This window comes from Rhinoraja longicauda, chromosome 4, assembly GCF_053455715.1.
Source record: "Rhinoraja longicauda isolate Sanriku21f chromosome 4, sRhiLon1.1, whole genome shotgun sequence".
NCBI classification, from domain to species: domain Eukaryota; kingdom Metazoa; phylum Chordata; class Chondrichthyes; order Rajiformes; family Arhynchobatidae; genus Rhinoraja; species Rhinoraja longicauda.
Window position 1 is genome coordinate 35,816,717 of NC_135956.1, and position 26,788 is coordinate 35,843,504.

Below are 26,788 nucleotides of genomic sequence, written 5' to 3' on the forward strand. Positions count from 1 at the left end.
GGCATGGGAAAGAAAAAGTTACCTAGTTTTTACACATATAAAAAAGGTATTTGTTTAAATTCTAAACATTATAAACAGGAGGTGTTTTAAAGATTTGAATCTGATAAGAAAAAAAGGGTTCCAATAATATAGGATGTGCATCTAAACTCCTTTGACAGCTGCTTGGGAATATTTTTTATGAAAGGAAAACAACAGGAAGCATTTCCTTTGAATTGCTTCCTACCATTTTTTCTCACGTGAAAGAGATTTATGGAATCCCCAAAGCGTGTGAATGAATTAGACTGAAAACTACTAACCAGATGGAATGCGAGATCACTATTGTAATTTGTTTTCAAATTAAAGTGACTAATCAAAAAAACATTGTAGGATATGGTGAATTATGCTTGCAATCATGAGATATTAAATCCTCAAGTTAGAAAAACATCAATTTCAGGATAGGACCTTTCTTCACACTGATCAGAAGGGTCCCAATATGAAACCCATTGGCCACTTATCCATGTTCTCCAGAGATGTTGACTGACCCGCTGAGTTACTCCAGCAATATTTTTTTTAAATAAGAAAAAAATTCAAAATTGGTACCTCGCAAGATATCTGGATGTCAGTTGCAGAGAGAGTATATTAAGATCAAAGAAAAAAAGCATTCTCAATCTATTTGGAAGAAGAAAAGGGACACAAGCTTTCTAAATTGTAACAAATATCCAGGTCTGTTCTTAACATCAGGTGTCAAATGCTTCTGTTAAAATTATCAATAGTTTTTTCAAACATCCGTCTGAATTAGACCTTTTCTAATTGCCCAAGTATTACTGCACATTTAACATGCTGATGATAAAATATCAACTTGAATATAATGTACTCCATGCTCGTGAAAATTTCTCAGCTCGTCTTCCTCATGCATCATATATTGAATAATTTCATATATATTTTATCATTGAAATGTTTTAAGCCGTTGCATTTATTTAGTTAGATCCTTGGTACACCAGAGCAAGCCATCATTTTACTGTGATACTCTTTGCTTGTGGAAAATAGAGACCAGGCATTCTTTATCAAAGAACATCCAGATCAAGAAAGAAACAAAAATCAAAGCATAACAAACAATCACAAGAAAATATGCAAAATTGGTAAGATTAAGCCAAGAAAAAAAAACTATTATCAGCTTTCAAGTACTCTCCACTTGGTGCAAAATCCAAGAAAGGCTAACACGGACGAAAATAAAGACGTTTTTATGACCTTTGGTATCAGTGGATATGGCTGCTTTCAGAGAAACAATAGATTAAAAACAGAAGCAGATTGTCCAATTAATCTTTGGTGTTTACATGCCATGTGGAACTTCTTTTCCAGATGCCTAATTTTCAACACTGTTTTATTTATTTTCATGTATTCATCCAGCTTGCATTAGAATGCAATTAATCCAAACCATTTGCCTCAAATGCTAATTGTGGACCGTGAAGTATACAAAATACAAAATGCTGGAGTAACTCAGCTGGTCAGGCAGCATCCTTGGAGAAAAAGGACAGGTGATGTTTTGGGTCGGCCCCATCAAATTTATTTTTCCCAGGATAGAAGATTTTAAAATTAAAGGGCACAGGCTCAAGTTGAGAAGGGAGAGTTTCAAGAGGAACCTAAGGGGCAACTTTTTGTTTTATTCTAAGGGTAGTCCATATCTGGAACGAACAGCCAGAGGAAGCAACAGAAGTGGACAAAATTACAACTTTTAAAAGACATTTGGTCAGATATGTGGATAGGAAGGGTTTTGAGGGACATGGGCCAAATACAGGCAAATGGGACTTTCAAACATTGCAGTGCGATCAAACATTTCCTGCAATATGGTGACCAGAACAATACTTATGCTGTCGCCTAACATGTACAATTCTAACATAAACTGCTTGCTCTTGTGGTTTCTACCTTGGCTAATAAAAAAATTATGATACTTTTTTAATTACTTTACCTTCCGCTTCTACTACACTTAAATATCTGTGGACATGGACAATGGTCCCTCTGCTCTTCTCAATATCTTCCTAGTTATTGTAGATTTTCTTTCATGCTCCCCAGCAGCAATAATTTATGTTTCACTGGATTTTATTTCATTTCCCACTTTACTGTTCAGCTGTCAAGATCATCCATGCTTTTCCTCTTCCCACTCAATCATACTGCCATTGTTTTGGATCATCTGCAAACATTTATGACAAGCTACTTATATTTAAATCCAAATAATTTAGTCATTAATACACCAAACAGAATGGAAACCAAATAGCAAGTCTCTTATAAACCTATGGATAACAGCACAATTGACTTCTCTGCTGCTTGACAGTTGTTTAATTCTCTGGCACAATTCTTGTAGTCAAGTTGATTGAACAAACCACAAAATAATGTAGCTTAAATAACTACAGTACCTCAAAAGTGGTCAACTTATTCTAAAATGATTTACAATGTCATGAATGACAATAGTTGCATGGCGAAGTACAATCGTTCCATTATTTACCTATGAGGGAGCCATTTAGGAAGAGTGCAACTCCGAAGAGGACTCCAATACAAAGAGCTAGGATGAAGGGGCGACGGCGACCCCAGCTCAAAGTGCAACGGTCACTAGCAGAACCTATCAGTGGAGTGAAGATCAGTCCTAGGATTGGGCTTAGAAACCAGGTGAGGCTGTAGTATTGTTCTGGAAGACCTGCAAGAACAAAATTGAAACTTTGTAAGTAGAGTAAGTAGACAAACAATTCAGTTAATCATTTACAGAAATGTTTTCATTCCCATTTCAGATTTTCTAATTCTTATGCAAGTTAATGTAGAATGATCCAAGGAAGCCGACTGTGCTTTAAAGAAATCAAATCTGGTCTAGGAACTGACATTAATAATTTCAAAATATCATCTCCGAAACTATTATCAGTGCAGGAATTTCAGGCAAAAGGTACATACATCTGTCCTTGCTCAGTGCACGGCAAGGTACAAAAATGAGAATTCTCCTGCGATTGTGTGGATCTCCTCTGGATGGTTTGATTTTTGCCCCACACCCCAAAAACCCATGGGTTTATTTATTGACCACTAAATTGCCCCAAGTGTAATAGGTGTGTGGGAAGAATACAGTGGGTCAGGTTAGGATTAAGGGCAAATATGTTGCAGGATGGTTGAAGCACGTTTCATCACATTTTCAATAGACAATAGACAATAGGTGCAGGAGTAGGCCATTCAGCCCTTCGAGCCAGCACCGCCATTCAATGCGATCATGGCTGATCACTTTCAATCAGTACCCAGTTCCTGCCTTCTCCCCATACCCCCTCACTCCGCTATCCTTAAGAGCTCTATCCAGCTCTCTTGAAAGCATCCAACGAACTGGCCTCCACTGCCTTCTGAGGCAGAGAATTCCACACCTTCACCACTCTGACTGAAAAAGTTCTTCCTCATCTCCGTTCTAAATGGCCTACCCCTTTGGTTTTCAATGCCATTTCATTGCTCTGCGCTGCCCTTAAAACCTGTCCCCAAGCCCACCAAATACTATTATTTTCTTGTTCATTACAGAAGTCCATTAAAATAGGAAACTTCCCATTATCCCCCAAATTAGTTTATTTTTGCTGTATTTTCATGCAAGCTATCAGCTACAAATGGTCTAATTCCAGTTTGCATTTGGACAGCGGCATTGCCAGAGGCACTGTGTTGCTTACAACCTAATGGCATGAATATTGAAGTCTCCAATTTTGGTTAAGTCCCCCTTCTCTTTTGTATTATAGGCATGATTCCAGCATATTCAGTTCCTTGCATCTCCAATTCACCTCTGTCTATAGCAGCCTATATTAAAGTTTTTCTATTACAATTGATAGAGTTGTACAAGTCAATTGTTGCTCAAATGTGATGATGATCAAGTCATTACGGACAAGACAAATCACTACAGGACAATGTCTTATCTTAAACATCCTCACTTTTTGCAGGGCAGCTCCAGACCTTGTACTACATGATATCAGCCACTTACAGCTAGCTTATAACTTACAGCTGAAATATTAACATTGCGAATTCAAATGGTCGCAATGTGCATAATATGCCTTCAATATAAACAATAGTGAAGTATATTTCAGAAATATTACATTCATTAAAATGTTTAGATATTTCCCATGGTTTTGATTTGTTTTTGTTTTAAACGTTTAAATCAGCAGCTTAAAAACACCTTTTGGAGATCTGCCATGGCAATTATATTATTTTAATGGAAATGGATCATTCATAACAAACAGGAAAGCCTGATCTTTTACTAAAATTGGAAAGCAGTGGGATTAGTTGAAATGGCATTTCTCACAACACAGAATGTATTGAGCATCAATTTGCTGATTGAAAACAATAATATGTGCATAAATTCATGCTGCAGGAAAACACATTGTGTTTGTCCAGTTCACAGAGAATGGCTCGAGCTTAATGTGCCTGACAGCCTACTCGCAACTATCTATCCCACATCTCAGCCAGAACAATGATATTATTTCCTATTGGCACAAGAAACGCTTTATTTCCTGTTGGCCCTAGATAAGTAGCAGGTGGATAGCTCAGTACTACTAGCTATTATGAATACAGTTAATAATCTGAACAGGAAACAGCCGGATGCAGTTAATGTAGTGTAAAAAGTGGCAGAAACAGGGTATCAATCAAGGATTTGTTAGCTACATTCAATTTATTTCCTCAGTCTTAAAACTGAACTCCCTTTTGAAAAGTGTTCATTTAAAAACAAATTACATTTTTTTCCTATTCACAAGGCAGGACGTTCAAATGAGTGATCCCTACGTATTGAAAGTACAGAACATGTTTCCATTAAGGCTCACTCCACATTTCTGTGGTCCACTGCCTTTAATTCCTCAAGCCACCTTTTTGCAAAGGAAGAGAGAGTCACCATCACATTCAACATGTCAGCACAGCCTTTGGCCAACCGAAAAGGGCATACCTCAAAGCTGTCATAAAACACTGGGCAGCAGCGATTCCTACACTGTTGCATGCTACCGACACTTGGACTTCCTGTAGAAACAGGAATATAGTCACTGCAAAAGCTACTAGTATTGTGAGCAAATTAATATCAGTGCACCATTCTAGGAGAAAATCCCCATCAGGGCCCTAATTACACTCAGTTAACTCTATTCACCAGACTTCAGAAATAAATACAATCACAACCTCTCAGAAATATTACCATCCATCATTGGTACTGACCTTCCCACCATTAAAGGGATCTACAGGAGTCTCTGCCTGAAAAAGGCAGCCTGCATCAATGTGACCCATACCACCCTGGCCACATTCCCATTTTTCAGTCAGAGAGTTGTAACTCTGCGGAATTCTCTGCCTCAGAAGGCAGTGGAGGCCAATTCTCTGGATGCTTTCAAGAGAGAGCTAGATAGAGCTCTTAAGGATAGCGGAGTCAGGGGGTATGGGGAGAAAGCAGCAACAGGGTACAGATTGTGAATGATCAGCCATGATCACATTGAATTGCAGTGCTGGCTCGAAGGGCCGAATGGCCTCCTCCTGCACATATTGTTTGCCACCAGGAAGGCGGTGTAAGAGCCTGAAAATGAACAATAGATATATATCGTTTCAGGACATGTGACAATAAAACACTTGACTTGAAACAGAGGAAAATATTCAAGGAACATCCTCAAAGTCTTCTTGGGGGAAAAAAGACTTGCGTGGTTAGCATGCAACAAAAGCTTTTCAGTGTACTGGGACAATACATTAATCTCAAAGCCTTCTTGGAGGAAAAATGTAACATCCTCACCAATTTTCTGGCCCATGACCTCTCGAAAGTGGCACATCATCCAGAATGGCATTGAACATTTAAAGTCTATGTATTAAGAACACCCAGAAGCCCAGCATAAACAGTGGAATGAATGCACCATCCACCATTCCACTGTCCATTCGGTGCAGAGTGCTGTTCCAAATCACCCCAGGCACTTCAGAATCCATGCAATGGAATTCCAATTGCAGAAACTTAAACTCCACATTAGATTGATCTGAAAGAGGAACCAAAGCCTGCTTTGTTTTTCTGCTCTTAAACTAATAGCAGATTTTAATTCTTACTTGATGTGTAACATTGGTTGTTAAGAGCATGGGTGAGCTTCCAGCCAACAGTCCTTTGTTGTATTAGTCATTGCAGTTAGAGAGAACCCTTTGCCTTCAATATATTAAAATGATCTGATAGATGTCAGGGGTTATGGGGAGAAGGCAGGAGAATGGGGTTAGGAGGGAGAGATAGATCGGCCATGATTGAATGGCAGAATATACGATGGACCGAATGGCCTAATTCTGTTCCTATCACTTATGACCTTATGACATGGTAGAGTTCTTAAAGGTAGAAATGCTCCATATTTTTATTTTCCCAAAATGTAACCAACCCATAACAATATAACCTGTACAAATTATATAAATTAACTATTTACAGTCAATAGCAATATAAATTGACATACAGGATTTTTAAAACTTTTACATCAATTTAACTGTTGTTTTACCACCAAACTACCAAGGCTGGAAAGGCTAGATTCAGAGCATCCCTTCTTCCTGTCCAGCCCCCTTCATCCATTTAATTTTGTGTTCCTACCCAGCTGTGGCTGCAGAGAACCAATCCTGAAACAAACTGTGGATTACCCAAACATGTTCTCAATCGTTTTCTGATTGTCATATGCACACATCAACTGATGCATCAAGTTCTGTTGTATCATGCTTCCCCCATCTTCATCATATAGTTTGACTCCCTGCACCCTAAATTTCCTCAGAGCCCTTGAACCTGACAACTTCCATAGACTGACTCTCAAAGTATCTTTACTGTCCCCTAATTAAACTAGTTGCTCCAAACCTCATAACTTTTGCCATCTTCCTGCCTCCCCTTTCCTCTAACTTTGCCTTTCAAATTAGGTTGCAAACTCAGCCACACCCTGGATCTCTCAGCATGCGAGCTTGTGAACGGTCAGGGGTATGGAAGGGACAATAACTCAGACTGCTGGACCCTTTCTCCATAAACCCTTGCTTCCATAGTCCAAATGAGATGCTGATCTATCCACAATGGGGGCAAAAATAATATGGAGAGGTTTAAGTCACATCAAATTTGATAAGAGTGGAGGAATGTAACACACTGTTCCCATCCGAACTGTGTCTCCCTGCAGACAACTGTGACACAACATCTCTTCCAGAAGATCTCATCTTGCTCCTCCATCATCTCCAATTCATCTCTAATGTAAACATGGTGTTCATTTGCAGCAGGCATATAAATAGTCCTGAAAAGGTCATAAGCTGTACCTGGAAAACATCCAACACAATTGCAAAATTCATCCCCTCAAAACAGCCAAAATAATGCATCAGTGAAAATACTTTGCCTTGCAGTATTCAATGGAGTCTTCCAGAGCTGATTTAATAAACAACAAAGTTCTTGTCCCTTCCACCTTCCACATCAAATTAGCACGCAACTATTTATTTTGAATATGGAGACTTGACATTTTTGGAAAATCTGAAAGTAAGCATGCAGGTATAGCAGGCAGTGAAGAAAGCTAATGGCATGCTGACCTTCATAACAAGAGGAGTTGAGTATAGGAGCAAAGAGGTCCTTCTGCAGTTGTACAGGGCCCTGGTAAGACCACACCTGGAGTATTGTGTGCAATTTTGGTCTCCAATTTTAAGGAAGGACATTCTTGTTATTGAGGGAGTGCAGCATAGGTTCACGAGGTTAAATCCCAGGATGGCTGGATATGTTGAAAGAATGGAGCGACTGGGCTTGTATACACTGGAATTTAGAAGGATGAGAGGGGGATCTTATTGAAACATAAAAGATTAAGGGATTGGACACGCTAGAGGCAGGAAACATGTTCCCGATGTTGGGGGAAGTGCAGAACCAGGGGCCACAGTTTAAGAATAAGGGGTAGGTCATTTAGAACAGAGATGAGGAAACACTTTTTCACCCAGAGAATTGTGAATCTGTGGAATTCTCTGCCTCAGAAGGCAGTGGTCTGATTATCTGGATGCTTTCAAGAGAGAGGTAGATAGAGCTCTTAAAGATAGCTGAGTCAAGGGATATGGGGAGAAGGCAGGAACAGGGTACTGATTATGGATGATCAGCCATGATCACGAAGGGTTGAATGGCCTACTCTAGCACCTATTGTAAGCCATTGGTTGTAACTAGCTGGTGGACAAAATGCTGGAGCAACTCAGCGGGTCAGGCAGCATCTCAGGAGAGAAGGAATGGGTGATGTTTCGGGTAAAGACGCTTCTTCAGACTGATGTCAGGGGAGGGGGCGGGACAAAGATAGGAGACAGGAAGACTAGTGGGAGAACTGGGAAGGGGAGGGGACAGAGATAGGGTTGTAACTAGCTTTTCACTTTAAATAATGAGCAATTCCTATCCTTGACTAGCAAAATGTCATCCATAATTTTTCACCACCTTACGCAGAAAGCCTCCAATAAATCTTCAAATCAGAAAAAAAAGCTGCTTAATGCCAAGATGCTAATCTTGTGGAATCAGAACAGCACGACCATTTCACTGAATAGTATTAAGCTATTTGAGGGCAGCACAGTGGTGCAGTGGTAGAGTTTCTGCCTTACAACGCCAGAGACCTGGATTCGATCCTGACAATGAGTGCTGTCTAAATGGAGTTCATACATTCTCCCTGTAACCGGGTGGGTTTTCTCTGGGTGCACCAATTTTCTTTAGGTTAACTGTCTAGGTTAATTGGCTTCTTCAAATTGTCCCGAGTGTGTAGAATAGAAAGAGTGTACAGGTGATCGCTGGTTGGCGTGGACTCAATGGGCCAAAAGTCCTTGCTGTATCTTTAAAGTACACCAGCCTATCAATCCGGCCAAATGCAAACTCAAATGAAAATATTTATTCCAAAACAGATTGTATGAAAAGATTTGAGGAGCGAATTTCAAATGGAGCTTTGAGGAAGATTAGACAATTATTCTCTAGGATTAAAAAAAATCTCATACTTGCATCATCAGACATGCATAGTTTTTCAGAACCAAGTTAGCTAACTAGTCTATCAATATGTAGGTCTCCCCTCATGCCTATTCTTGGATGCAAAGTTGGACATAAAATCTTAGAAATGCAAATATTATATCCACAAAAACACGTTGCAGTCAGAAACCTCTCAATGAAAGGGTAAAAAATTCATCCACAAAAATCTATTGTATCAATTTTCAAATGGAAATGGTCTTAAATCAAGTAGAAAATGGCAATGACAGAAGAATGGACAACTTGAAGTGAGCAGATGTGCTGCAGCCAGACATGCTGATGATACACCCGAACCCACCTATAAGAAAGATACAGAAACTGCAAAGAGATAGGAATGAGCAAAAACGCGGCAAAAGCACAATGTGGGAAAATGTAATTGACCCACTGAAGGACAAATTTAAATAGAGCAAAATGATAACACGTTGCAGATTAGAAGGGACGAAGCCCAACAGCATGAAATAAAAGGTTGACATGCTATACAGCAAGTAAATAGGAATGCCAAAGAAATGTTGCCTCTAGTTATATGTACAATATAAGTTATATGTACAAGAAATATGTACAAAAGTAGGGATGTTTTGATGTCACGTTGTCAAGCATCTGTGGGAACTTGCTGGAAAACTGCATAAAGTGTTGGTCGTTATATTTGAAGAACATAGTGTCCACTATAATGTTTGGGGGAAAGACCCATCATTTATTTATTTGCCTCTGTACTCCACAATTTGAGATTTGTAATAGAAAAAAATCACATGAGGTTAAAGTGCACATTGTCACATTTTATTAAAGGGTATCTTTATACATTGGTTTCACCATGTAGAAATTACAGTAGTGTTTATACATAGTCATCCCATTTCAGGGCACCATAATGTTTGGGACGAGGCAATGTCATGTAAATGAAAGTAGTCATGTTTAGTATTTTGTTGCATATCCTTTGCATGCAATGACTGCTTGAAGTCTGCAATACATGGTCATCACCAGTTGCTAGCTGTCTTCTCTGGTGATGCTCTGCCAGGCCTGTATTGCAGCCATCTTTAGCTTTTTGCTTGTTTTGGGGGTTAGTCCCTTTCAGTTTTCTCTTCAGCATACAGTGCATTCAAAAAGTATTCAGACCCTTTCGCTTTTTCCACATTTTGTTACGTTACAGCCTTATTTAAAAATGGATTAAATTCATTTTTAAAAATCATCAATCTACACACAATACCCGATAATAAAAAAGCAAAAACAGAAGTTTAGAAATTTTTGCAAAGTAATTAAAAAGAAATAACTGAAATATCACATTTACATAAGTATTCAGACCCTTTACTCAGTACTTTGTTGAGGCACCTTTGGCAACGATTACAGCAAGTCTTCTTGTGTATGATGCTACAAGCTTGGCACACCAGTATTTGAGTAATTTCTCCCATTCTTCTCTGCAGATCCTCTCAAGCTCTGTCAGGTTGGATGGGAAGCATCGATGCACAGCAATTTTCAGGTCCCTCCAGAAATGTTCGATCGGGTTCAAGTCCGGGTTCTGGCTGGGCCACTCAAGAACATTCACAGACTTGTCACAAAGCCACTCCTGCATTGTCTTGGCTGTGTGCTTAGGGTCATTGTCCTGTTGGAAGGTGAACCTCCGCTGCAGTCTGAGGTCCAGAATGCTCTGGAGCAGGTTTTCATCAAGGATCTCTGTACTTTGCTCTGTTCATCTTTCCCTCAATCCTAACTAGTCACCCAGTTCCTGCCACTGAAAAACATCCCCACAGCATGACGCTGCCACCACCCTGCTTCACTGTAGGTATGGTATTGGCCACGCGATGAGTGGTGCCTGGCATTCAGGCCAAAGAGTTCAATCTTGGTTTCATCAGACAAGAGAATCTTGTTTCTCATGGTCTGAGTTCTTTAGGTGCCTTTTGGCAAACTCCAAACGGGCTGTCATGTGCCTTTTACTGAGGAGTGGCTTCTGTCTGGCAGCTCTACCATAAAGGCATGATTGGTGGAGATCTGCAGATATAGTTGTCCTTCCGGAAGGTTCTCCCATCTTCCCCAGATCTGTCTCTCGACACAATCCTGTCTCGGAGGTCTACGGGCAATTCCTTTGTCCTCATGGCTTTGTTTTTGCTCTGACATGCACTGTCAACTGTGGGACCTAATATAGACAGGTGTGTGCCTTTCCAAATCATGTCCAATCAATTTAATTTACCACTGGTGGACTCCATTCAAGTTGTAGAAACATCATGGATAATCAATGGAAACAGGATGAACATAAGCTTAATTTTGAGTGTCCTAGCAAAGGGTCTGAATACTTATGTAAATGTAATTTTTCAGTTATTTCTTTTTAATTACTTTGCAAAAATTTCTAAACACCCGTTTTCACTTTGTTATTATGGGGTATTGTGTGTAGGTTGATGATAAAAAAATTGAATTGAATCCATTTTAAAATAAGGCTGTAACGTAGCAAAATGCAGAATAAGTGAAGGGGTCTGAATACTTTCTGAATGCACTGTATAAAAGGCATGCTCAATTGGGTTCAGATCAGGTGATTGACTTGGCTATTTAATAATTGACCATTTTTTAGCTTTTTTTAATGTTTGGGATCATTGTCTTGCTGGAGAATGAACCGCCAGCAAATGAGTTTTAAGGCATTTGTTTGAACTTGAGCAGATAGGATGTATCTATACACTTTAGAATTCATTATGCTACTACCATCAGCAGTTGTATCATCAATGAAGATAAGTGAGCCAGTCCCTTCAGCAGCCATACATGCCCGGCCATAACACCCCCACCACTGTGTTTCACAGATGAGGTGGTATGCTTTGGATCTTGGCAGTTCCTTCTCTCCTCCATAATTTGCTCTTGCCATCACTCTGATATAAATTAATCTTCATCTCATCTGTCCACAAGACCTTTTTTCAGAACTGTGGTTGCTCTTTTAAGTACTTCTTGGCAAACTATAACCCGGCCATCCAATTTTTGCGGTGAACCAGTGGTTGGCATCTTGCAGTGTAGCCTCTGTATTTCTGTTCAATAAGTCTTCTGCAGGCAGTGGTCATTGACAAATCCACACCTGACTCCAGGAGTGTTTCTGATCTGTCAGACAGACGTTTGGGAATTTTTCTTTATTATAGAGAATTCTTCTGGTTATTCATTGGTACAACTTTGGTCCTCATGTTGATAAACAGCAATAAAAGTTTCCAAAGGTGATGGAAAGACTGGAGAAAAGACTGTGCCGAGAGCTCTTTTATACCTGCATTAAGGAGGTATTTAAACACACCTGAGCAATTACAAACACCTGTGAAGCCATGTGTCCCAAACATTATGGTGCGCTGAAATGGGGGGGAATTTCTACATGGCGAAACCAAAATGTATAAAAATGGCCTTTAATAAAATCTGCACTTTAACCACATATGATTTTTTTTCTATTACAAATCTCAAATTGTGGAGTACAGAGGCAAATAAATAAATGATGGGTCTTAGTCCCAATCATTAGAGGGCACTGTAATTGCATCAGCAGTAAGAAATGTTAACTAGGTTGATTCCAAGATGAAAACTTTGATGTACGAAGAGAATGATAATTGAAGTAGAGAAGAATGAGAGGATCTTTATCTAGTAGGGAGTCCCATTTAAGACAGATGAGGAATTTATTCTAAGTGTTGCAATTCTTTGTGTACACGGGCAGAGTCATTGAATATATTCAAGGCAGAGGTTGATAGAAATGTAAACTATTGGGAACTTAAGGAATAGGAGAAGTGGGGAAAGTTGTGGCATCAGCCCCGACTATACTATAACCTTAAGGGGGCAATTGGTCCATTTTTGCTAGTGTCATTTATTGCAAATTTAAAAATGAGCATTGTAACAATTTAAAGTTCATGCTACCCACCCATTAATTTTCCAAACATTCAAGTATTCATCACCCCTCCCAAGTCATATTCTGTGACCAATGCAAATAAACTGCTGTTTTTAAGTAATCACCCAACCAAGTTATAGCATTGATATGATCCCTCTCTTGCTATCCTCCTTCAAAAAATAACACAAGATAACCACTCATTATCCATGACAATTGCTTTCCTATCACTGGTATTACTAACATTCCATCTACTATCTTTCAGATTAAACTATCTGTTCATTTCCCTCCACTGATGCAGCCGGGTCTGCCGAATTCCTCCAGCAGCTCGATTTCTGCTCCAGATTCCTCCATCTGCAGTCTTTAAATGATTTGGTCGTTCCTTAACATCTGCATTTGCACATTCCAGGCCAGAAATCTGTTTCATACATTCATAAGTTATAGGAGCAGAATTTAGGCCATTTGGCCCATCAAGTCTACTCTGTCTTTCAATCATGGCTGATCCATCTTTCCCTCTCAACCTCATTCTCCTGCCTTCTCCCCATAACCCCAGACACCCTTTCTAATCAAGAATTTGTCATTCTCTGCTTAACATTAGCTTCTCTGCAGTGTAGAAAGCAAAGTATGGGAACAATTATTTAGTGATGATAACAAAGCAAGCTTAGCCCATTCATACAGTACAATTGCACAAGGCATTGGCAGAACCATACAGCCCCCTGTACAGCTTCCCTCCATCTTTGTAGAAAGCAGTAACATTGAAAGTAGGCCAGGATACATTCACCAAGGAAATTTCCTGGGATGACAAGAAATCACACAAAATGGCTAAAAATATCAGAAATTTATTTTTCAGTTTAAAATGTGGGTGATCTCATTGAAAAAAGATCATACGAGGCATGTCATGGTATCCGTTGAGTATCAAACAAGGGGACATCGTTACAGGTAGGCAGATATTTAAACCGAGCAATGTTTTCTCTGAAAGGGTGGCAAATCTCTGGAAATCTCTAATCCATAGGGTTGTGGAGTTTAAAAATCACTGGAGGTATTTAAAAAGGCGGATACATTTTGAAAGATCAGTAAATTAAGTTGTCGAGGCCAGAGGTTGATAAACCATGATTACCTGAAATAATAGGGCCTGGCTTGTGGGACGAGATGGATTTACTCCTGCACTCATTTTTGTTGCTTGTTCCAGAAGTCAAACAATCCCTTCTCAAAGCTCAGTTCAACACACATGCTTAAATAACACACATGCTTAAAAAAATCAGCAAAACATGTCACAGTTCTGAACATGTTTACTCTGCGCTGCAAAAACCAGGAACTTAATTAACATTAGTTTTCAGACTGAAGCCTTGAACATTTGCCCCACTAAATTTGATACATCTTCTTGATAGTTCAGGAGATTAAATCTTTTGCACAATTGAGATTATATTTGGCTTCAGTAACACATAATTAGCGAAGAGCCAAGCAGCAAGACAAACATTTGGCATTCTCCAGACTTGGTTTAATATACAACACTGGCAAATGAATATAAATAACACTAGATCATAGCTCTGGAGTGTTTGCAGTTTCTTTTTACTAGTCAGTGCCACTGTATCATACAAACCCTACAATGTGGCAATAGATTAACAACGGTAATAGTGTAGTGCACTATTATTGTGGACTTGAATTTGTATTGGTAGCCATGGTCAAATGATTTGATGGTGGAATACAAGAAAGGCAGCAATGGATAGGGCCAGCAACTAGCTGAAGATCACAATATCTACCACAGCAGTAAAACTTCCTATATTATAAAGGAGACAATATTACCAGCATAATTTCATTTAACTTTTTTTAATGTGGGGAAAAGAGAAAAAAAATCAAAACAGCTCAGTTCAGCTCTTTTTCCATTGTTGCAATGTGATAGGTAAGAGCAACATTTCCATATACCTTTTATTGAATTAACATTGAACATGAGGAACAGAAATATCTATTTTTCACATCCTAGCTGAGAATCAAAAAGACTACATTTTTGTAGATGCAAATAATCAGAAATTAAAAAAGATCCAGAATAAGATGGAGTATTTACTTTGGCATGTTGAGTTTTGAAATCCTTTATGACAGCTTGACCACTGACCTCCCAACCTATAAATAACTAGATAAAACATTACTCCGAAATCAATGTTGAAATGAAAAATAATAAATATTTAGAATACTAGTTTACCAAATGTTGACAAAAATGTTATTCTATCGGCTCAACTACTTCCTCTGGCAGCCCCTTCCATATACTCAACCTTGTGTTAAAAAATACCACAGGTTCCTATTAATTCTTTCCCCTTTCACCTCAAACTCGCTAGTTCTTGATTCCCTTATCCGGGGACGACGACCGACATCACTGAATGTTCACCGTCTATTCCCCTCGTGATTTTATACACCTTTATAAGATCACCCCTCAGCCTCCTGTGCTCCAAGGAATAAAGTCCTAACCTTCCCCACCTCTTCTTATAGAGAAGACCCTAGAGTCACAGCAATATTCTTGTAAATTTTCTCAGCACCCTTTCCAGCTTTATGGTATCTTTCCTACAGAAGGGTGACAAAAGCTAAACACAATGCTGTGCGATCCCACCGTACAACTGTAACATAAACATCCCAACTTCTAAACTCTATTCTCCGACTGGTAAGGTTTGGGTTTATTATTGTCACATGTACTGAGGTACAGTGAAGAGCTTTGTTTTGCATGATGCTATCCAATTGGATAATACTATGCTTAAATACAATCAAGCCAAACTCAAGTACAATATAGCAAAGAAGGAGATAGTGAGTGCAGAATATATTTCTCAGCACTGTAGCACATTAGTTCCATGGGCAGTCTAATGTCTGCAATGGTGTAGAGATGAGTCAGTCAGTACTGGATGGAAGGTCTGTTCAGATGCCTGATAACAGAGGGGAAGAAGCTATTCCAAGACTACTGGTGCACCCTTTCAAGCTTCTATACCTTCTGCCGACGTGAGCAGGGAGAAGGAATGACTGGGGTTGGATAAGTCTTTGATTATAATAGCTGCTTTTTCGAGCCAGTGCAGAGCATTGGGTGAGGTCAATGGTAGGAAGTCTAGTCTGTGATAGACTGGGCTACACCTACAATTTGCTGCAATTTCTTAATGAAAGCCAATTTACCCAAAAAACCTCCTTTACCACCCTATCTACCTGTGGCACCACTTTCAGACTATGTACTTGCACCCCAAAATCATTCTGCTCTGCAACACATCGCACATCCCTCTGGTTCATTGTGAAGGTCCTATACCAATCCCAGTTGCTTATAACCGAGTCACAATTCCTTTTTCCTGATCTGAGCCTCAATTCCACTTATCATCCACTTTATTGTGTTTGCAAAATGGTTCATGCCAAATACCAATCCCCAAACAAAAAGCAAACTCATGATCACTGAATATATCAGAATATATGTGCAGAGTTGCTCTACTTGGTAAATTCACACAATGTTTGAGGCAGACAAAAAATTTAGATTTTTAGAAGTATAAATCAAAGACTCAGACACCATGATACAAAATAGGATATGATTAAATCTTTCTAACAGTGGAATGGACTGGTTAGCAGTTTCATCCGTGTCTAAAAGTGGATCTGGCATTATAACAGAATACAAAGCATCACCAAGTTCATAATATAGTCATGCATTTTCTTTTTCAAAATAAGATGCAGTTCCAAAGTGGTTTATTTGCTGTAATGAGATAAGCATTTCATGTACCCTTAAATCAGCCACTCTTAAAACAAAACTGTACATGTATAGGATAGTATTTATAAACAACTTAATGAGAACATATCAGAGCAATCCCAATACTTTAGGTCCATTTTCATGTTACGTCACATTATAGAGATATGAAAAGTTTTGTGATCTTGCCTGGATTGTTAGCACTCACCTATCTGTAACAATACTGGTGTTACCAAGGCAGTTTCCATTGCATAACAGAACTCTCTGCCAAACATCACTGCACCATGCATCACCCATAATTTGATGGGAATACGATCGATTGATCCCTCACTAACTGTTTCATCACCATTTTCATCGACTTTCTTTTTCAATTTTGAGAGCAATTCTTGTGTTTGCATAGGTCTTGTATCATCATTCTGTGGAGCCATTGCTGCCATAAGAAAATAAATCTGCTTTTGGAAAAAACTTTGTTTCCTCGTGTTTTCCTTTTGTAGGATTAATACTTTTCTTCCACCATTTCCTTCAAAGGTATTCTCAAAACCATACACCAGATGCAAACTATTTGGTAGAAACTTCGGATTTGGCTTCTTTATTGTCTATTAAAAATCCATATTAATTGCCATTCAGTTAATACTAGTTTCATTATAGAGGAGTTTCTGTAGTACAGAGATGAGACAGTGACGCAAAGAGGTAGTTCTCTGTTGCTCCCCATCGAGCGACTGTTCTGAAACAAGAAAAAACAAATCTTAGTCATTTAGTGCAGTAAGAATCTATTAAGCATTGTAGAAGACTTGCAAATTCCATATTATCGTATTAAAAAACTATCCAAAGAGACTAAGAGTTATGATGAAAGTACATTGATTTGACGATTGACAAGCCCACAGCAAACCATTAAGCTCATTGTGCGCCTACAACCTGTGTATAATGTTACTTCACCATAAGGACCACTCCAGTGCAAGGCTGGAAAAAAACTCTGACAGAAGATTGCAATTCTAAGCAATAGAATCTTCATCAAATATAAAGAGAAAATGCTGAAATAAGTCCACAGGTCAAGCAAGTAGCTTAAATCATCTACATACTGTTTCTAATAGCAATTTTCCAAATTTGCATTTAGATCTAACTGATTACCGTCATGCTGCTATCTCACGAGCACTTCACTCAATCCCTTCATTATTTCTCTTATAGCATACCATTCATCACACATCTAGTACTGGAAAAACAAATTGACCCCAGTTCTTTTGGCCCAAGGCTCTAAAATTTCCTCAAATGTCAGTTATTCTCCAACCCTTTTTTAGAAAACATTCCTTGCCTCTATCCACGTTTAGATTACTTGACCTACCATCTCCCATGCTGGGTGCCAACTAAAAAAAAAACGATAATGCTCCAAATAAGCAATAAATGTGCAAATAAATACAACTTTATGCAGATTCAATAATTTATCATTTTCAGCAACATTAATTGTAATCACATTTTTTAAAACATTTACAACACACAAAAAAAATCAGTGAGGTCAAATTTCAGTGATTAGCATTACCCACCAGATGAAAAGAGTGTTTTAACATCTTACCATTGTCATATTCCATTGCTTTCCCCAACTCCTCCACTATAACTGGTATCCCCCAATATAAATTATCCTCACTTTGTGCTAAATCCTATTCTTTGATAACAGCACCGTAGCTTTTAAACTCCTGCCCAGAAATCTTAAAAGCCAGAATAGACACCAGCAGCACAAAACATTAAGCATACTTAAAGCCAAGAATGTCACTTTACTGACCAACTGGAAAAACTGTGCATCCTCCAAAATCAACTCTTTATCATGTGCTCCAAGTCTAAATTGTTTTTATATACAACAGATTGTGTACTGAGCCTTGCGTGACCCCCACTGTTAATCTTCCAGATAAAAACACCCAAGCACTAGTCACTACTGCCCGTCACTGGCCAATGTTGTAAGCTAATTGATGCTTTCTGACACTCCATCCGACTTTCCATTTTGATAAGCCTACCATACGAGTTTAGTTTGTGACATCATATGTATTGCCCCATCCGCCCACGTTATCTCAAAAGAAAATTGGTTAATTATGACCTTGTGTTTAATCAATGCTAACATTTATCTGTGTTCAAATTTTACAACATCCTTTAGACGACAAAACGTTTAAATAAGTTTAAAAACTAAATTTCAGACTTCAATCTGGCAATGTTACTCTGCCATGTAATTGTTACACCAGTTCAATAACAACCAACAAAACAAACCTGAAGCAAGTTTGGCAAATTTAAAACCTGTTCCAGCCCTTAGAAAAGCAAAAGGCTGACATAGCTGAACAAAAAAATATATCTAGTGTCTAAAATGGTAAATCAAGCATCCCAGGGCAGGTCACAAGTTAAACTTTGACACTGACCTCAATCAGCTAGTAGAATTCTACTATTTGAAGGATCATGAAGATCTTTCATTGTTCATATTGCCCCAAAGTGATTTAAAATGTAGCCTCCAAGTAATCTATGATGAGTTTTTGTACTAGCTGCAGGAATGACTATTTTGATTGGATTGAAAGACACAGCATGGAATCAGGCCCTTGGTTCACCAAATTCACGCTGACATCAATCACCCATTCACACTCGTTCCATGTTATCCCACTTTCACACCCACTCCCCACACACTAGCGAATGTCCAAAGGCTAATTAACCTGCAAACTCACACATCTTTGGGATATGGGAGAAAACTGGAGCACTTGCTCGAAACTCATGCAGTCAGAGAGAATATGCAAACTCCACACAGACAACACCAGAAGTCAGGATCAAACTAGGGTTTCTGGTGATCCGAAACAGCAGGTCTACTAGCTGCACCACTGTGATGCCCTGACTTTGAAGATCAATTATTTGCAATGCTTCTGAAACACATTGGAATCGTAAAGGTAGCTGGGAAAAATGGACAATCAAGCAACCTTAAAGCCACCTACCCATTATAACACTAATCTAAATGACCTCAGTATAGCTCATTGCAAGAGCTAGGACCTGCATCATCAGATGCAATATGAAATTGATGTAACATGGAAATGTGGCACATTGATATGAATGATGAACTGATGGTCAACATAACACAAACCAGACAGAATATGTCAAGTAACTGGATCTCAATATGACTGCAACTTGATTCGATAAATAACTACACTGTTAAAAGTATAAGCTTTGATTATGCTCAGACCCTTCACCCATGAACTCATTCTTTAAATGCATGCCTAAAACTAAGTTAAGTACGCAAACAGAAATTGTCATTTCCCAAATTTACTGTAAGTAATATCTGTAAAGATAAACATAGCACAAAAAGTAAGGAAATTTGTGTTTGGTAGATTATTTCTTTGATGTAACAATGCTTCTTGGCAATAAATCTTATACCGTTGGAAAGCCTGTTTATTTCCCTTTTAAATGGTGCCACATTTGTAAGGAACATGCATTTGTGGGATGAGCAGCAGAGCTGAGTATATGGGTTGCGCCCATGAAAAATTTGCCAAATCTTCTCTGCCAATGCCAAACAGCTTATTCTGCCATTGACTCTTGTTCGGTGTTGTTTGGTGGATTGGATGATTGAAGTCTGAAAAAACAAGACATATTGGCAATTTAACAATTTATTCATTTAATAAACAGGAGCCACAGTAGCGTGTGGAAGAACCATACACAGCCATAACAGCCTGGCACCTCCTCCTCATGCTGGTCACCAGCCTGGTCACACACTGTTGTGGGATGGCATCCCATTCTTGTCAGCACCTGGGGGTACCAGAAGCTCAAAACAAGAGTCAATAGCAACAGGAGAATAAGCTGTTTGGCATTGGCAGAGAAGATTTGGCAAATTTTTCATGGGCGCAACCCATATACTCAGCTCTGCTGCTCATCCCACAAATGCATGTTCCTTACAAATGTGGCACCATTTAAAAGGGAAATAAACAGGCTTTCCAACGGTATAAGATTTATTGCCAAGAAGCATTGTTACAACAAAGAAATAATCTACCAAACACAAATTTCCTTACTTTTTGTGCTATGTTTATATACAGTCAACAACAAACTGTTGAATATCTGGGAACTTCAATCATAATTGTATGAACCACTAAATGAAAGTAGGAATTTATGATAGTCATGAAACCACTGTACACCCATAGCCTTATGACAGGGCACTATCAATTTGACCTATTCAATTTGATGGACAAACGATACAAATGCTAAAAATTCTGCAACTGAAGCAGTATGGATCAACAGCAGCAGAAATGTACGCCACCATAATATATAGCACCAAGGCCTAGGACTCATCATTCTACCACTGCAATCAAGCCATGGGATCAGCTCCGGATCAATGACTGCACAAAGGCAACTGGCGCAGCTAAACATGGAGATACCAATCTGAAACAGCATATAACTCAAAGTAGCTGAGCAGAGAACAGTGCCAAAAGGTTGAAAACATTTGCAACAAGATTTAGGGAGAACTGTCAAGGCTCGAAGGGCCAAACGGCCTCCTACTGCACCTATTTTTTATGTTTCTATCAAGTGGATAATCCTACCTCACTCTCAACAATTAATTTTCAACCAATTCAATTAATTCCATGTGACGAACAATGAATACAGCAATAAGACCAACAAACATTTTAGGTCGAAGACTTGTTTTGCACAACTCGCCCTACTTCCAGCTAAGCTGTTCTAGTACAATTTCAATACTTGCATCTCCAAAATTTTAAATTGCCCAGAAACATCATACTTCCAGAGGGAAGGTAGCAGTCCTTGGTATCAAGATAGCATTTGACAAATGGAGGGGGAAACGTGCCAATGACTGAAGTAATATTTTGTTTGTATTTGTTGGAGGTCTTTCATTGCAACCCCAGGACATCACGAACCAGCACTTCTTTCACACGTTTTTCAAGGTGCTCTTACTCTTACTCGGTTATTAAGTTTTGTACTGTAACATTCTTTATCACTACTCAGATGTTGCAATATAATCTTGCACCATTCTGTTGTTTTACACTGCTCGTCATATTTATTGTTATATGTATCATTACTATGCACTGTTACCCTGTAAACTTCATGTGAACAAGGAATTTTATTGCACAACAATGTAGAAGACAAACTAATCCAAATCCAAATCATCAGAGCTGCTGCAGAGACAAACACTTCAAGTGCCTCGTCTGCCATATTACCAGCATCCTAACCCGGTCTCCTCACATTAACGCAAAATGCATGAGCGTATTTACTTTCTTAGGCATTTGAGAATATTTGGTATGGCCACAAGGATTCTCTCAGTCTTTTACAGAGATGCTACAGAACGTTTTCTGACAGAATAAATTTCAGCCTGGTATGGCAATTGCTCTGCTCTTGACCTGCACTGTTCAGTCCATCACAAGCTGCAGTCCACTTTATAGGGCAATGATGGGGGAGAGCACCTTTGCAGGCCCCCATAGCCACTGGCAACAAACACTAAGCCCAGTTACCGAGGTAGAGCTCAGAAGAACGCTCACAATGCCGAACTCTCAGAAATTCGGCCCCAATGGTGTATCTGGCCACACCTATGCGGATCAACTGGCTGGAATTTGTGGGGACTTCTCCAACCTCTCATTACTAAGGTGCTTTAAAAGGACAGCAATAATCCCCATGCCAAAGAAGAATAAGGTGACATGCATATAGGAAACACTGCCTCAAAAAGGCAGCCAATATCAAAGACATGTACCACCCGCCATTTCGTAACCACCATCAGGAAGGTGGTAGAGGAGCTTGAAAACAATGACCACCAGGTTCAAGAACAGCTTCTTAGGAACCATCAGGCCTTTGAACACTACACATTAACCTCAGCAACTACGATCTTCCATGGACAGTGTCTTTAGCGGCACTTGTTTTTTTTGCACTATTATTGTTACCTAGTATTAAATGTATTAATTTATACGGTTGATTATTATACATTTGTGTTATGCATTTAGAGGCCTGTTAAACTGCAAGAAAGAGTTCATTGCTCCGTTGCTGGGAGAGATGACAATTAAGCACTCTTGAAGTCTCATGCAGAAAATGAATTGACAATCACTAAATGAATACATACAACTGATGACATACTAGAATTTTTTTCACAGAAGCAGCCAGACATAAGCAAAAAAAGATGCGTTAATGCCATGGATTAGAATTTTTGGTTTAATCCGAAACATTAATTAGCACTCTCCTAGCTTAGTACGTCTTATTTACTGTGTGACGTGGGAAACAAATCTACTTCAATTACTTTCTGGAAAGGCAAAGAGTAACACAGAACTTCAACTTTAGCAACCTTTTCATTCTACAGATCATAGAGCTTGGCCAATCCAAGTTCATTCCTCTATTTTATATGATTTTTAAAAAACAAGACAAACATCCCAGTTTAAACATGAAATTTCCTCCAAAATGCACAAAAAAATTTTTAGGGAGCCAGGATGACAGAGACAGTTATTCAATATAGTTTGCCAAAATTCCTCAATCTCACTTTACTTTCAATGCACATAAAAGATGTTCACTAACTAAATTTTCTTTTAATGAGTTCTTTCATTTGTTCAACTAGATAACATCATTCACTTCAAACCAAATAAAAATGTACGGGAGACAGCATCTATTCAATGCAACTCATTTAAAACAATTGTTCAAAAAGCAATTTGTACTTAAATATTCGCCAATCTATATTTAAAAAATAAGTACTGGTTAGCAGATCGATATAATTTTGTTCATATCTTTACTTTTGCTTTCCATGCCTCAAACACTAAAGAATAGCATTGAATAGAGACAGTAATTAGTTAAAAATCTAATTACAGTGTATATCATACCTATATATCATGGGTTAATAGTTAAATTACATGCTATAACACCAGGTATCACAAAATGCTGGAGCAACTCAGCAGGTCAGGCAGCATCACAGGACAGAAGGAATGGGTGACGTTTCGGGTCGAGACCATTCTTCACCCTCTGTGCTATAACACCAGGATAAACGCTCAACCAAGAAAGCCAAAGTAATATCTAAACTGATTATACAAACTTATGCCAAGGACAATAACTAACTCCATATGCAATAATAAGCTACCTACATGTTAACAAACACGTGTAGATCAAGTATATCATTGGGGCTATGAAGTGGGCACCTTCTTTCACTGGAATTTTCATTGAATTAGGCCTACGACCCCTCTGGAAGGCCGAGTTAGTTCTGGCATCCCAGCACCCCCCTCAAAACCTGCTCTCACCACCTATGCTACTAGCATCTACTAAATAAAGGAAACTGCAGACAATTAATTCACTCAAATAACAGATCCGGTGGGCCAAAAGAGCCTGTTTCCATGCTGTATCTCTAAACTAAACGGCATTGACGCTCCCGTGTTGGTGGCGATCAAGGAGGATGTTGACAATTTGTATTGATTGCACTACACACATCATAACAAATGGGGGGGAGGGGGGTCAATTAAATAAGTAGTGGGGAGAACTTCAGTCAAATAGTTTCTCTGGCTTGTATTGACTGCAACTAGAAAAGACCAATTAAATTGTGTCAAACTCTCACCCATTTCTCCTCTCCCTCTTCTCTAGCTTTACAATCTGCAAATCTTCAATCCTTTTATCTCACAACTGTATTTTTTATCTCCACCCATCAAAAAAAACCCACTCACCTGTATCCAGCTGTTACCTGCCATGTTTAGACCTGTCCTTCCTCTTCTAGTGTTACCCCACGCACACAGTCTGAAGAAGGGTCTCGACCCAAAACATTACCCATCCATGTTCCAGCACTTAATTTTTTTAAATATAAACTAGCATCTGCAGTTCCTAGTTCCTATTTTTTCTTTGTTATACATATACATGTTACCTGCCCCACCAGAGGGGAGAGGACACTTGATCACTGCTACTCTTCAATCAAGAACGCATATCGCTCTGTTCCTCGGGCAGCTCTGGGTCTCTCCGATCATTGTTTAGTTCACCTTATTCCGACCTACAGGCAGAAACTAAAATCTGCTAAACCTGTGGTCAGAACAACAAAAAGGTGGACAAGCGAGGGCATTGAAAACTAGTATTGCTTTGACTGCACTGATTGGAATGTATAAGAAAATAACTGCAGATGCTGGTACAAATCGATTTATTCACAAAATGCTGGAGTAACTCAGCAGGTCAGGCAGCATCTCGGGAGAGAAGGAATGGGTGACGTTTCGGGTCGAGACCCTTCTTCAGACTGTGTTTGGACTGTGTTCGGAATGTGCTCAGGGAAGCAACCACAAGCCTCGATGAGTACACATCCTATGTCAGCTTTTGCGAGGACAGTTACATTCCCACGAAGACCCAGATCTGGTTCAACAACAAATCCTGGTTCACAGCAGAACTCAGACTGCTCTGCCAGTCAAAAGATGAGGCATAAAGGAGCGGGGATACAGACCTCTACAGGCAGCCAAGTACAAGCTGAGAAGAGGAATCAGAGCTGCCAAGGAAAGGCACTCTGAGAAGCTGAGGAGCAAGTTCTCAGCTAACGATTCTTCTTCAGTTTGGAAGGGATTGCAAGAAATCATCAGGTACAAGAGGAAAATCCCATACTCCTTGGACAATCGTCAGCTGACCAACGACCTGAACGAGTTTTACTGCAGGTTCGAGAAACAGAAACATAACCCTGGGACCTCCTCCCCCTCCCCTAATCACCAGTTCACACGTACTCAAAGACTGACTCCAGTTTGCAAAGACTGGATCCGCCCCCACCCACTTCTCCCGAAGCATCAATTCACACCTACTCAGAGACTGGCTGGAGTTTGCAAAGACTGGCCCTTTTTTGGGGCCCGCCCCCTCTGCAATCACCAATTTGTGATTCACAAAATGACAGAATGACTCCAGTTTAACAATATAAATTGCAGAGGCGGAGACGCTATTCAGAAAACAGAAAAGCCAGAAAACTCCAGGACCGGACAATGTTTCCCCCTCAATAGACAATAGGTGCAGGAGTAGGCCATTTGGCCCTTCGAGCCAGCACCGCCATTCAATGTTCTCTTGACTTGAGGGCGGCACGGTAGCGCAGCGGTAGAGTTGCTGCTTTACAGCGAATGCAGCGCCGGAGACTCAGGTTCGATCCTGGCTACGGGTGCTGCACTGTAAGGAGTTTGTACGTTCTCCCCGTGACCTGCGTGGGTTTTCTCCGAGATCTTCGGTTTCCTCCCACACTCCAAAGACGTACAGGTATGTAGGTTAATTGGCTGGGTAAATGTAAAAAAAAAAAAAAATTGTCCCTAGTGGGTGTAGGATAGTGTTAATGTACGGGGATCGCTGGGCGGCACGGACTTGGTGGGCCGAAAGGGCCTGTTTCCGGCTGTATGTATATGATATGATATGATATGACTTGACTAATAGCAGTAGAAAACAGAACAAACATGTGCAGTCAGTACAGATTACTTCACAATGTGCTGGCACAAATCCAATTCCCTACTGTACACTGGCACCAAAACAATAATGCGGACAATAAAACTACTAAGTGACACATTAGAAAAAGTAACAACTCCAATGTACAAATGCCCATTTTTAATATCCCCTCTTCAGTGGGGAAAAAAGACTGTGCATTCGCCTTATCTATGCCCCTCATGAATTTATACATCTCTATTTGGAGACTGAGGGATGACCTATACTCAGAGTAAAGTTGTAGCCTGCCCAACCGTTACCTATATCTCTGGCCCTCAAGTCATAGTAACATTCTTGTTACAATCGTCTTTGCACTCATTCTATCTTAAAGGCATCTTTAAGACTTTAAATTAAAGTCAGATATTTGGTAAATTAAAAAACAATACCAAAAGATAATGTGCTTATCTATATCATGACTGCACAAAAAAATGGCCGTGTTACCAAATGCAACCTGTCTTCAGCTGCATCTGTAAAATGTCATTACCCACAGTCGCACAGAAGGTTTGTGTATCTGTCCCTAGGGGTTCTGCATGACACTGGAAAACAAAAAGTCACGGCAATACAACTAGATAAACCTCCTAGTCTCCAATTATGTCCAACACCAGCAGTACAAAAGGCAATAAATTCCACCTTTGAACTACCAAGTGCCCGATATCAATTTCATCGTTGAAAGTGTAATGCAAAGAAATATTGCTGCCATTATTCTATTCTTCTTTGATTGCTTGAATACAATATCCCAAGAGGCAAAGATAAGGTGGATGGGCATGTTGTCTCTTTTTCCAGAGCAAGGGAGACTTGAGGACGCAGATTCAAGGTGAGAAAGAAAAAATTTAAAAGAGACCAGAGGAGCAACTTTTTCCATAGTTGATGGGTATATGAAAGGAGCAGACATGGGAAGCTGTAGAGGCAGATAAAATTGCATTGTTTA

The 26,788-nt window shown here is 39.4% G+C and overlaps 1 protein-coding gene across 7 annotated transcripts in view; it reads right to left on the reverse strand.

The window, feature by feature from the left end:
* LOC144592693 (solute carrier family 45 member 4-like) overlaps positions 1-26,788 on the reverse strand; it is a 59,806-nt gene that overhangs the window by 21,209 nt on the left and 11,809 nt on the right. For 5 of the 7 annotated variants that reach the window (XM_078397539.1, XM_078397540.1, XM_078397546.1 and 2 more), the window contains 2 exons: positions 16,676-17,191; positions 2,480-2,668 (listed from right to left, as the gene is read on the reverse strand). In XM_078397539.1, the coding sequence (XP_078253665.1) occupies positions 2,480-2,668; positions 16,676-16,904 (418 nt within the window). In that variant the 5' untranslated portion in view covers positions 16,905-17,191. Of the gene's footprint in view, positions 1-2,479; positions 2,669-16,675; positions 17,192-19,857; positions 19,876-26,788 lie in introns of those variants that run through there. The other 2 variants (XM_078397545.1, XM_078397542.1) reach the window with 2 other exon arrangements.